At 42.7% G+C, this 14,250-nt stretch overlaps 1 protein-coding gene across 5 annotated transcripts in view; it reads right to left on the bottom strand.

The window, feature by feature from the left end:
* FRYL (FRY like transcription coactivator) overlaps nucleotides 1-14,250 on the bottom strand; it is a 286,750-nt gene that overhangs the window by 208,986 nt on the left and 63,514 nt on the right. For 4 of the 5 annotated variants that reach the window (XM_053253414.1, XM_053253415.1, XM_053253417.1 and 1 more), the window contains exon 1: nucleotides 13,131-13,276. The exons of the other annotated variant lie outside the window; for it this stretch is intronic. In XM_053253414.1, the coding sequence (XP_053109389.1) occupies nucleotides 13,131-13,272 (142 nt within the window). In that variant the 5' untranslated portion in view covers nucleotides 13,273-13,276. Of the gene's footprint in view, nucleotides 1-13,130; nucleotides 13,277-14,250 lie in introns of those variants that run through there. 5 annotated transcript variants of the gene reach the window in all.

Genomic DNA, 14,250 nt, shown 5'->3' with positions numbered 1-14,250 from the left:
AATTTATTGCAGTAGCTCTCACTGCTACTAGAATAAAAAATGGATGGGGGGGGGTCCTTGTCTGTTTGCAAACTGCAAACAATTAGATTCCACCTTCAGAACTGCTTTTCTTCTGCTTCTCTTTATAGCAATGCATTATTTCCCTAACTCTATATAGCTACTCAATAAGCAGCAACTTCTCAGCATGCTTGAGAAGATGCAGAGTACAACATCCTACTTAATCCATTTGAGATAATGCTAGCTAATGGAATGGGAGGGGCAATGTATCCGTAGCTATCAGCTTTCTAAAATTACTCAATGTAATGTTTCTTCCTGATTCTCAGTCATGTCATCTAGTGTCACTTCCTGAATAGCATCCACTTAGGGAAGGGGAAATCCCACAAAAACTTCAAGAATTTTGTTTGCCTCCATAGAATATGAACATTGTTGCTTTGATACCAAATTAAACTGAACTATGAAGAGTTCTCAAACGAGTTCATGATTTTCAAGATATTTGTTTTTATAGCAGCTTGAAACAGTCATTAAAATAGGTGTTATTATTGCCATGAAAACTAGATACTATGGGGCAAAAGGATCAGGTTTCATAAGAAAATCCTAAAATCAGACACAGATGCAGTGGCGGAGCCAGGGAACGGAGGCCCGGGTTCTGCCCCGTCCCTAGCGGCCCTGCCATGTGTGCGCCATGCACGTGAGTGCCACTCCTTGCACGTGACATCATGTACACATGGGAGTGGCCCGATCACCAGAAAGCCCACGTGAGCCCTCCGTAGCTCATTCCCTGGCTGGGTGCATTTATTTCCCTTTCTCTCCCTCCAGTGAGGGGAAAATAAAGGCAACCGGCCAGCCAATGCTGGCTGGGAATGAGCTATGGAGGGCTCATGCAGCCCTTCCGTGGCTTGCAGCCAGGTTCTTTGAACCTATCCACTAGATGGTGGCTCCACCCAGAAGTGCTCTTACTCCTGGATGTCTGGACCTCTGGCTCCACTCCTGCACGAATGTCTGAAAAATCTACAAAAGGCAGGGGTATGACTAAAAATTTAATTAATTCAGTGCAGTAAGTCCTCAGTAACCAACCCACACTTCCCTGTGTAGTGCAAAAGAATGAAGCAGAAGTCGACTGCTTTTTATAGAGCAGTGCATACCCTGCTACTGAATGAGACACCTAATTAAGGTGAAGAATTGACAGTCACATGGACAGATTACTATTAGCATAGGGTTTGTTTTTGTTTGTTTAAGAGGATTAGACTAATTCAACATGGATGGGTCTATTTCACTCCTATTAGCCATAAGACCCAACTAGAACTTCATTCAGAAGCAAATTTCTCATGACAAGATGTTAGAAGAAGATGTTAGAAAGGCTTATGTATGAAGCCAACAGGAAATAGACTCTGAAAGCTCACAACCAGAGCAGGATAATAATGACTATCTTGGCTGGTCACTGTTGGAAACTATACTTGCCATCTAGTCATTTTGATCAGAGAAAAAAAGTAATGGCATCAGAGAGCAGTATAGTATTTTATTTGACTCCCTGATTTGTGATGGGATTGGGCTTCTCATGCTACCTGGAACACCATATTAACTGGAGACCAATCAAAGACTAGGGAACCAGATATACTGTGGTTTTCTGCTAATATAAGACAAGGCTGTAATAAACCGGGGATTGAAAATATGGAGGAAAGAAAGGAGAAAAATCTAAACCAGCCCATGCTCCTCACTCTGGATTGTATGTCTGGGTGTATGTGCACACAGTGAATGCAAGAAATTTGTAATAGAAAGGGACTAATGGCTCTCCAATATAACTCCACACCATAGGCCACCACAATTAAGGAGTGCTTCAACTCTCAGCAACGTGTTATTGAGGCAGGTCTCCTCTTTCCTTTGGTTACATCAGCAGGGAAATATCCCTACAACGATACTATGACAAAGCTGTAAATAGTCACTGATAGGAAAGGCCTGGAGCATCTGGGGCTTATGGAGGCAAGGCTAAAGCATCTGGGGCTTTTTAGTTTGGAAAAGATGCAACCACGGGGAGACATGATCAAGTTGGATAAATTATGCATGGAGTAGAGAGGGGAATTTTTCTCCCTCTCTCACAACACTAGAACCAGGGGTCATCCCATGAAACTGAAAGTCAGGAAATTTAGGACTGACAAGAGGAAGTACTTTTTCACACAGCTCATAACTAACCTATGGAATTCTTTGCCATGATATATGGTGATGGCCACTAGCTTGTATGACTTTAAAAGGGGCTTAGAGAAATTTACGGAGAACAAGTCTATAAATGGCTACTAGTCTGGGGGCTATGGGCTACCTCCAGCCTAAAACAATGCCACTCAATACCAGTTGCAGAGGAGGAACAGCAAGAGAGAGGGCAAGCCCTCACCTCTTGCCTGTGGGCTCCCTAGAGGCATCTGGTGGGCGACTGTGTGAAACAGGATGCTGGACTAGATGGGCCTTGTGCCTGATCCAGCAGTGCTGTTCTTATGTTCTTATCCATGGCAAGTAGAAATTACAAGATCTGTAGCAAGTTATGCTTTTACTGCAGCAAAGCAAATGGCAAAATTACTTCAGTTTACAGATGACAGATTATAAAGTGGCTATCTGTCACAGAATGTTGGTTTACAGCACAAAGTCTGTGCTATATGTCATGCTTTTATTTGCAATTACAGGAATGTCTTCTAAGTTTTAGCTCTTAATTTTTTGTTATAGCAAAAACAAATATTTAAAATGCACTCAGGTTAATTAGTATGATTAATAGCATGTCCTTGGTTCAGAATATGACTAATTGATAAGACACTCTAGTAATTAAATTATACAACACAGGATCTTTTTCCAAATCCTGCCTGCTCCAAGAAGCCATAAGAGAGCATTGATTTCAGCATTAAACACTATCTGTGTAACCAACACTAAAATAATTCTTTGTAGATCGCTATATATTTCTTACCTTGATGCCACCATAGATAGATGTAGATCCATTTTTCTCCTTAGTGGCCTCCTCAAAGTATATAGATTTGGAGCAGATCTTTATATACAAAGATCATGCTGGAATAAATGACTTCCACCAAATGGTACTAAAATTACATTTAAATTATTCTTTATAAGAATGAGTTTTCTTTCAACAATCTGCCATGCAGTTGCTGCTTCCCTGAGGCTAGATTACAGGATTCACCAGTAAAGTTTGAATAGCGGGGTAATGTGGGTTGGGAACATATAGCAGTTTCCATGCCAGCTCCACAACCAGTATCGAAAGGCCTTAAGATCATCTGCTCTATAGCCAGACTGAAAATGCCAACAGCCCCATTATAGTTTTAGTCACATAAATAAAACATAGGCACTATCATACACAAAAAAGTATGAAAGTTTCTGTGACAGGAGGCACAGAACAAAACACAAGAGTAGTGAGGCTCAATACATAAACCATTTAGTTACATTCTCAACTCAACGGTGCTACACACTTTCCCAAAGAACTACCAAACCATTTTATTAGTATCCTACATAGCGAGCGTCACTTTAAGAAGATTGCCGGTTTGAATCCCCGCTGGTACTATATCGGGCAGCAGCAATATAGGAAGATGCCTGAAAGGCATCATCTCATACTGCACAGGAGATGGCAATGGTAAACCCTTTGTGTATTCTACCAAAGAAAACCACAGGGCTCTGTGGGCGCCAGGCATCGACACAGAATTGACACAGTCGACACGTGTCGACATGGACACACTTTACCTTACCGTTACATAGCAAACAGGAAATGACAAAAAAAATGGCATGACTTTTCTGAAATATATACAAACATTCACCTTTTATAAAGAAAAATAAGGACACCAACTCCTCAATGCCGCTATAGGTCACAACACATACTCTACCTCAAACAGCAATAATACAAAGCTATCCAATCATACACTGAGCCAGACAGCAGTCTATTCTTTCTGGGACTCTTCACCAACTACACCAAATCCACATGATTCTGTAGTAACCTAGAGAATTATTTTCACCATCTATAAACTTAAGAACAGCCCTGCTGGATCAGGCCCAAGGCCTATCTAGTCCTGCATCCTGTTTCCCACAGTGGTCCACCAGATGCCTCTGGGAAGCCCCATCAGGAGATGAAGGCATGCCCCCTCTCCTGCCATTACTCCCCTGCATCTGGTATTCAGAGGCATCCTGCCTCTGAGCCAGGAGGTAGCCTACAGCCATCAAAACTAGTAGTTATTGATAGATTTTGTCTAAACCCCTTTTAAAGCCATCCAAGCTGGTGGCCATCACCACATTCTCTGGCAGAGCATTCCACGGATTAATTGCATGCTGTGTGAAAAAGTACTTCCTTTTGTCAGTCCTAGATTTCCTAGCAATCAGTTTCATGGAATGACCTCTGGTTCTAGTATTGTGAGAGAGGAAGAAAAATCTTGACTCTATCCACTTTCTCCACGTGATCATAGTTCTATAAACCTCTATTGTGTTTCCTGTCACCATTTTTCTAAACAAAAAACAAAAACCACCCAATCTTTAGCCATATCTTGTAAGGAAGGTACTCTAGTCCCCTAACCATTTTGGTTGCCTTCTTCTGTACCTTTTCCTGTTCTATTATATCCTTTATGAATTATGGTGACCGAATAGTACGCAGTACTCCAAATGCAGCCACACCATAGATTTACATAATGGCATTATAATATTAGCAGCTTTATTTTCAATCCCTTTCCTAATAAGCCCAAACATGGGATTTGCCTTTTTCACAGTTACCATGCACTGGATCACCATTTTCAATTCACTGCCCACCACAACCCCAAGATCTCTCTCCTGCCAGTTACCAACAGTTCAGATGCCATCAGTAGCAGCTGGGAGATATCCCGCTGGCATGAGAGCATATTGGGGGGGGAGGGTACCGTGTCTATGGAAATGGTGGCGAGCAGAGGGAAAGCAGGTATGGACCTGCTCTCCTCCATTTTAAATGGGATGTGCCACAATTCAGTTTCCGAATTGTGTTTTGTGAACAACCCTACTCAAAAATAGTTCTGATATTACCATCAAAGAGACTGATAAAAGGAGGACCAGTTATCATGAACTAGCTGGATCACATACATGTGGCCAAGTCATAATGTTCCAATGTCACACTCCTTCCTGGTGCATAAGGGAACAAATTAGCACAGCACACCAGCCAGTGTCCCACATGCTAGTGTGCTGGGGCACACTTATAAGAAAAATGGTTACGTGAACAACAGTGACCTAAGCAGGCCACTAGTCCAAATTGGATGTTGGATTCATGTGTTTTGCTAGGATGTGTGCAAATTTTTTACTTCAGCAAAGAGCAGAGTATATAGTTCAGCACTCTTGTGCCAAGTTTCTTAAGTCACTAGGACACAGATACGAAAAAATGCTTCATGGAACAGTCCAGTTCTAGTAGCTGCACACAGCACTGTGAGGAGCTCCTATGAAATTATCAAGGCACTCCTCCTCAGTTTTCCAACTGCAATATGTGGATAATACTTAACATACAAGGTTGTTGTAAGGATTACATCAAGAGTTCAAGATAATACATGCAACATTATTTGCACACTCAAAAAAGTACTATACAAATGCAAAAGTATGACAATCATAATTATAACTGACAGGAGCATAGCCACCTTGTGCAAACATGTTCAAAGAACCCAAGCCGCCAATTGTAGGGGCCACTGAAGTCCCCGGGGGGGGCGTGGCTTGGGTTCCGAAAGAGCCCCAAACAAACTCCTGCTGCCCACGCCCAGGCTACTAAGAGGCCAAAGCCAGTGCTTGCCCATCCTTCTCCAGAGAGGGAGAGAAAGGGAGAATATATGCTTTCATACAGCAAGCGCTGCCTGAAATGACAGGGAAGCGCTTGCTCGGGCTCTTCAGAGCCCAAGGCCACGCCCCCTTTGCAAGAGACACCACAGACAAAGGGGACGTGGCCTTGGGCTCCGAAGAGCCCAAGTGAGTGCTTCCCTGTCATTTCAGGCAGCGCTTGCTGCATGAAAGCATATATTCTCCATTTCTCTCCCTCTCTGGAGGAAGAGAAAGGGGAATAGATGCTTTCAGCCAGCAAATGCTGCCTGAAGGACAGGCAAGCACTTGCTCGTGGGCGGGGAGGGGATTTCTCTCGGGGCCAGTCACACACACGGCATGTTGTCAGAGGGGCCACTGGGCAGGATCGAACCCAGGCTGCCATTCAGTTAATTCCCTTTCAGATACGGAAATCTGCCACTTGCAGTGGTAGTGCTTTATCAAAGTGAATGTCCCAAGGGTACTTTTAAATGCTTATGTGTCCTGCTTTGGCAAAGCGTTTATTACTTTGATCAAAGTAGGCAAAGTGTTTTATCAGATTACACTTCCAGACAATGGCCTCAGCTGTTCTGGATGGCAGATATATTGGGAGTGCCAATAAATAATATATTTTTGGCCAAAATACAATTGAACCTATTGACCATTATATGTTACACTGCCCCCTGTTTGGTACTCCTAAAAGTAGACTTGTGTGAAATTCTGAAAGCAAGCTATCTGGAATTTACAGACTCTCAATTTACTATTTATTTTGGCTTTTAAAAAAAACAACAAATAGGCTAGCACTGCTTGCAATGGCAGTTAAAAGAGTTAGGAAAAGCTTCTACAGAGTATTGCAGTAGTCTGCACAAGAGACCACATGATATGAACTGTCATCAAAATCAAATCTTTTTCTATTATCTTGTCATTTCTATGTAAACATTTATTTGCTAATTTTTGTCTGTTTTGCTTTTTCTACTTGACTTTTAAGGATACATTTGTGATGACCTCTTGTTGAAACAAACTGACTGCATTTTAGAAGAATACTAAAAGATTGATAACAGAAGACAAAGTTGCAGGATCCTTAGGGACATATTTCCAGGAGGCAGAAATCTGTGGAAACTGCCCCCTCTCCCAATGTTGCTCGCAAAATATGATCCTGCATGCAGAACATTAGCATGAATATCAGTCATTGTTTGGGGACATGGTTTAGAACTACAAAAGTCTATCTATCAATGAGATAACCCATCATGCTCAGGTTTCTTTAAGGCACCTGCTCTTAATTTAATTCTACTGAATACAGATGGCTTTGAGCCTTCTATAGAGTGCTGAAGTAGTTATTCTGAAATTTGAGACAATTCATCAATTGTTATGGATCATTTGGTATATCTATGCACACACTTCAATGAAGCAAATACATACATCTGTTCTAACACAGGCTATATCTATGTGGCAGAGATACAAGCTAACCATATTTTTAATTTTAAGAAAGCCAAAATTATTATAATCAAACTCAAAACAAGTCTGGGTATTAAAGATTTTACTTTCATTAATGTCACAGAAGAAAAGTTGGTTAGTGTTCCAAACAGATACCTCCATTTCTTTACAAAACAATGTTGGAAAGTCTTTAAAAAAAATTAAGTTCTGCATTCAGTAATTAAATCAGTTCTTCACTAGTCCTTCCTTCAATAGTCAAACAGTTCAGAAACGTGTACAGATTCAACTTATACGAAAAAAATCAGCATCAAATTCCCACCACGCATCAATAAGCCACTCATGCACAGATCAAGCAGTCTAATGAATAGCTATACACGTTTACACACAACTTCAGTGTAGGTATCGCAGGTCCAGCTACTTTCTTCGATTAATGTCCTTTCTGAAGGGTTCTGTACCCTATTTGATTCAATACCTGTGTTGGACACTCCTCTTCTATTGACATCCCGCTGGTAAGCAGTTTTCTGCTGTGTGCTATAAGAGCACTTCATTCCATTATCAGGATACAAAAATAGAAATAAGCAGATAATTTAAAGAGGATTCAGTGGCTGTCTACTATTGTAAAAAGCATGATTGTAGGAGACTATAAATCTGTATTTTGTAAATGACCACCTCACACAGTTCTGTAACAGTAGTAATGCTAACTGATTTGGTGAAATTTCTAATGGCATAGTCAGTTGGCAGCATTTAAACAGTCTACAGAATTAATCTTCATTTGCAGGATCAGAGTACTTCTATGCCTGTGCCAACACAAATGTTAAAATGCCTCTCCTTCACTTTCACAATTGAAGATTGCCACCTGCAGTCTTTATTATGCCTCAATAGCATTACTTCAGTCTGAAAGACTAGCAATCTCAATTATGAGTAAGATTCATAACCAAGCATGAGAAAGCAGGATGATCTAGGTTTAGTTTCTTGCTCAATAATCTAGGAGTGAACCTCATACTAAACTTATTTTTTAACTGGAGCTAATGAGGAAGCTTCACAAATCATTCCCAGTTGTTCAGGCCATTTTTAAAAACAGCACAGGCAGAAGAACAATTTTATTCTAATATCAGAACAAGATTTAAGAATACACACACATACAATATGAGTACTTGCCAGGCATCAAGCTACACAAGGTTTGAAGCCGTTACATCTTTACAAAAACTGGCCAAATATCTGTATAGTTTAATATACCCAATACACAGAAGAGCCCTAACACTGGCTGCCCTCTGTGGTAATGGATGGTAGGTTAAGGAGAGTCCCTTATCTAGAGATTATGCCCTTGTGGGCATGGAGATGTTGAGACAGTTGACCGTGTGTCCCTATACTGTTCTTTTTATCATAATTTATGTTTTAGATATATTACCCCTCTTGTTTTCAGATATCCAAATAATTCTGATGTGTTTTACATACATTTACTTCTTTCTTAAATTCAAACAGATGTTTCGCAACAGGTAGCCAGATTTTGTATGGCTACAATTAAGATCCACACATGGTGTGTTAGAAATGGTTAATTTAGGTTTTTAGGTTGATTCATCTTATCTTATTTTACGCTTATGTAATAGCTTATCTATCTATCTGTCTATCTGTCCATAATGATCTTAAACGTACCCATCACTAATCCCATGTATGGCAGCTCTCACGAGAGTTTGCAAGCAGCTGCCAATAGCAACGGGGACACGCAAGAGGACGAATATAAAAGTGGTGGTGGTGACCAAAGAAAACCGCAGGCGGAAGGAGCTGCAACCAGTGGGCAGGTAGCTGCGACCGGCATCTGGATGCGGCCAGAAAACGGTGGCAGGGCGGGTGGCGGGAAAGAAGAAGAAGATGGGGGCAGGCAGGGAAGAGAAACAAGGCTGCTGCAGGCGGGCAGGGTGAGAAGACGGCAGCTCCAGGTGGGCGGGCGGGGAGGAGAGGACAGCTGGGGGCAGGGGAAGCGGCTCAGCCTCTGGGCAGGCGAAGAAGGCGGTAGCAGGCCGGGCAGCAAAACTTGCGGTGCAGATGCTCTGCACCTGGCCCAGCTAATATATCTTCTTTATATTTATTTCTCTAAGATGTACCCGTGGCTAATCCCATGTGTGGCAGCTGTCACGAGAATTTGTGAACAACTACCAGACAGCCATGAGTATGGGGTGATAAAATTGTGATGGCACTGGGGGCAGTTGGTAGGGAAAGCATCAGCCAGGCCAGCCAGCGAGGTAAACCACCACTGCCGGCCAGAGGAGAAGGAAAGCACCGACCTGGCCAGCGAGGAAAACCACCGGCGGTGGGCGGGGTGGGAAAGCATTGGCTAGGCCAGCCAGCGAGGGAAACCACTGCTGCCAGCTGGCAGAGAAGGAAAGTGCACGGAAAGAAAGTGCCAGCCTCGCTGGCAAGGAAAACCACTGCCGGTGGTCACGGAAGGGAAGTGTCGGCCTGGCCGGTTCCCTCGCTGGCAGGTGGGGAAGGAAAGCAGACTGGGAGCAGGGAGGAAAGGAGCACGGACTGGGGCTGAAGGGAGGGAGGAAAATGAAGATGGGGGGAAAGAGGCAGGAAGAACTAGGGGCGCATATGTTCTACACTGGATTATCTAGTATCTCTATATTTAATTCTCTTAAACGTAAACAAGAGTCTCTCATGAACTCTCGCGAGAGTTCACAAGCAGCTGCCTGACTAGCAAAAGGGGAGAAAACAGGGATGCCGGGGGCAGGCGGCGGGCAGGCCCAGGCAGTGGGCCGCTGGGCCACTGGGAACAGCAGGCAGTGGCAGGCTACCCGGCCATGGGGAGCAGGCAGTGGCAGAGGGTCGGCCCAACCACCAGGAATTGGCAGGTGGGAGATGGCAGCAAGCCAGCTTTCCAGCCCACCAGCCAGAAAGTGCCGGGCGGGGGCGCGCGAAAAGAAGTGGGCCAGCTGGCCAGCCCACCAACCAGAAGTCACATGCGGGGGGGGTGAAGCGAGCTGGGCAGTGGAGGCACAAATGCTCTCCGCTCGGCGCAGCTAGTGTGTTTGTGTGAAAATTCTCTAAGGCATACCCGAGGCTAATCGTGTGTGTGGTAGCTCTCGCGGGAATTCATGAGCAGTAGCACAGTGATGATTGGGCAGTGGATATTCCATACGCAGATAGGGAGAAGGAGCCTGTGGTGGTTAAGGTCAGTTGGAATGCAACTGTTACTGGTCAGAAGATGTTCTTGTTTGTAGAGGAATCTATATAGACAACAGGATAATGGGCAGGGGTCTGGTGAAGGGAGGGGCTGTGAGTGAGGACAGAGCTCCTTCATGAGAAGCAGGCTGCTGTTGTATGAATCAGATGAAGAAATAAGATGAACAAGATCTGTTAACTCAAGAAAGGAGAGGAAAAAAGAAGAGAGGGAGAGAGAGAGAAAGAAGGAAGGGTGAGGGATGGGACTGAGCTTGTCAGCAGCCTAAAGGGAACAAGCAGCCAGCGCCTACTGGCAGCAACGAAGGGCCTAGTCAACCACTGCTGCTGTTTGGGGCTACCGAGGCTATTGGCAGAGGCAGGCAAGGGATGGGCCCAGGCCTGTCAGCAGCCTGAGGGGAACAAGCGACCATGGCGGTGGCAGCAGCGAGGAAAGGCCCAGTCTACCACTGCTGCTCCTGTGGAGAGGAGCAGGAGCGGGGCTCGGGTGGGGAGGTACCTGGAGATAGGGGGCTGCAGCTTGGCCAACAGGCTGCAGCTGCGACCAAGAGGGGTGAGGGGGGTGGAAGCAACCAGATGGAGGAGTAGCAGCAGGAGTGCAGCTCAGGTGAGGGTGGAAAATCTATGCAGTGAGGGGGGCTGTGGCAGGGAGTGAGGGGACATCAAGTACTAGTGCGCAGATGCTCTGCGTGGGTTAAGCTAGTATATATGTATTCTTATCTCTCTCTATCAATATTTACCCTTAAGGTTCTTTTCATCTGGGTCCGACTTGAAATCTGTTTATCTGATCAAAGATGGTAATAAATTAAACTGACTATTTGATTCTGGAAAAATGGAAACTAACTGCTCAGAGCAGCTGTTGAAATCTTTTTCATTAAGAAGTTGCAGAGCTAACTAGAGCACCACCTTGTTCCAAGGGGTACCTCAGGTGTTGGCTAATTTCTACACACACAGCATGGCAAAATAAAGAACATATTAGAGCAGTGCTTGATAATTCTGAAACAAGCTTGCCATGGCACCTGGAAATTTCAGGTGTCAGGCTTAGCTGGGTAATGGAAAGACATGACCAGGAGGAGGAACAAGCAAGTAAGTTGGGGGCAAATTGCTCCCACACCCTCTGAATTGTGTCCATCACCTGTGTGACCCAGATGAACGTGATCAAGAGAAAGAGGGAGCAAGCTAGGTGAGGAGTCAACACTCTCAAAGAACAAAGGACATTGCTGGGGTGAATGGTGAGTCTCCTTGACTGGTAGTCTGGCTTCTAGAGCCGAAGAAAATGTGTCAAGGCTTGCACTGGAGTCTCTCTCTCTCTCTCTCGTGACAGACAAGACAGTTCTAACCAACAAACTTCCTTAAACCCTTTATACAACACTTTTTCCACAGTTCACTGGTGTCTCATCATTAACAACCCAAAAAGTTTTGGTTGGCCTAGGGAGCAAGAGGTTGCTGGTTCAAATCCCCCTTGTATGTTTCCCAGACTATGGGAAACACCTATATCAGGCAGCAGCAATATAGGAAGATGCTGAAAGGCATCATCTCATACTGCGCGGGAGATGGCAATAGTAAACCCCTCCTGTATTCTACCAAAGAAAACCACAGGGCTCTGTGGTCGCCAGAAGTCAACACCAACTTGACAGAGCAACATTACTTTTTCATCAGGCTACTAAAGTATAGTGGCTAGCTATGAATCAGAAGTCCCAATTCAAGGCTGCATACATGTCACCCTTATGTTTGATAGATATATCTCTCATACTCTCAGGGTTCATGCAGACCTATCTTGCAGTGCTGTTCTAAGAGTGTTAGTAAAGCAATTTGGACATCCTAAAGTGCCATATAAATGCTAAGTTTCATTATGCCCATAAAGAGCTATGAAAGTTTTCCAATCTAGGCAACTTCTTCCCTTAAGAATTAGATGGCATGACACATAAAATGGATGTCAAAGAACTTTGTTTATTCTAATTTTGACAGAAAGATTATACTGTCTTTATATATTGAAAATGCTTTAAAACAACTTATATTATCTGCAAGGCTACATGAAAAAAAAAACCCATTTCCAATAATATTCGCAAAAAAATTCCAAGCTATATCAAGTGATCTTGATATAGATCATCACCCAGTTTCATGCAGTCATCTGCTGCTATTGACCAACCACCAATTCAAATTGCGATCAACCAATTCAACTCAGTCAAATCACAGCAAATGTTCTATGTTCTGCCTTATCTACTGGATGAGGCTTCCTACTGAAGGACATTAAGGAGAGAAATAAGCAGTAGTATTCAACTTGAGAATAGCTACCAGGACCAAGTAAGACATGAAGCTGGAATTCAAGCAAAATAAGTATGAGAAAGCATTAAAAGACCAAAGCATTGAACATGAGAAGATTACACTTCCACATTAATTATACAACATGTTTCATATTAGCTACACGACAAAATAATAGCTTCTGAATAATTTCTTCAGGATATTATGAAAAGTGTCCCTTCAGCATTTACATGCAAGTTGCACAAATATTCCTTAGAATATTATAATATTGCATCTGATTGTATGTATCTCATTCACACTAATTATTTGTGCAATGTTGTTAAGTAAGTTTTCCCCTTCTACAGTACAAATGTTTTGCAGAAGTCTCCATTTACAAAGTTAAGCATTCTAGAATATCATGAACAGGGTTAAGTGTAATAGCATGTGTTTTTATAAGTATACTTCTCTTAAAACTTCCAAGATTTAAGAATCACACAGATACATACGGTAGTTAGGATGCACCAAGTCAGTACTGTCTTCATTTATAGTTTGTCCTACTGAAAGTAGGCTGACGCGCCTTATTTTCAACAGCCTTGGAGAGCTTTCACAGGTAGTATTTCCAACATTCACAACTACATCTCCCAGCATGACAGAAGGCACAACTTTCTTGAAAAAATCCATGCTCAAGTTCTAACATTCACCAGACACCGATTAGTTTAGCTGCAGCAAATGTGAGTCCAAGTGCCTGAGCAAACTTCCTTGAAGAGACATTAAAAGCTGGCTTGTTTGTACCACTTTACATAATGATGTCATACCAAGCTTGGGTGGTGCTCCAACATCGGCAAGCAAGCTGCTAATTGGGCAAGTTTTAAAGACATGCATTTTACTGACTGAAGCAGCCCAACCACTAGAAAATATCTTCATATTATTAGCTATTAAAATATAAGTCAGCAAGTTCAGGAATATTAAATATTTAAGTACCAAAGTATCATAAATACACCATGTAGGGACATGGTCTTATTTCTATCCAAGTAGCTGAAGGCTTTAGTTTTACCATGTAGTGGGAGGAGTGTACATCTGCACTCAAAAGATAACTGTTATCAGTGTGAAAAACTTTACTTGCCCTGCAAACAGTTACCAGAAGTTTCCTATACTATATGCTCTCTATCAGTTCAGTTTGTGACACAAGCTGTACAATAACCTTTTAGGAAATCTTAGATTAAATTACAGTTTTTTTAATACTGAGGGTAGAAGCTATCCACCCCTCCCCCAACACTGTCCAGTATTCAACTTTGTTATTTATATACCAGTAAAGCCATATGTGTCTTATTTTTATACTGCCTTTCTGTTTGAAGGAATGCAGGAAGCAGTATGCAAATAATCAGGCCAGAACAATAATCAGATGAAGAGAAATGAACTTTGTTAGAGATTTCTTTGAAGAATTCTTCTTCTTAATTCCCATCTCTTAAAAAGACAAGCACCTCATAAGACAATTACTCTGGCCTAAAACTTTAAAGTTTCCATATCCTCAACTGTAGCTAAGCATACTGCAATACCATCACATCAAATAAATAATCCAATTTGACAAAAATGAACTTTAATTTTACCTTTTTACACAGGACCTCA

The sequence above is a fragment of the Hemicordylus capensis genome, chromosome 5, assembly GCF_027244095.1.
Source record: "Hemicordylus capensis ecotype Gifberg chromosome 5, rHemCap1.1.pri, whole genome shotgun sequence".
Lineage (NCBI taxonomy): Eukaryota > Metazoa > Chordata > Lepidosauria > Squamata > Cordylidae > Hemicordylus > Hemicordylus capensis.
Note: the sequence above shows the minus strand (reverse complement) of the source record. Positions and strands in the feature narration are given on the sequence as shown.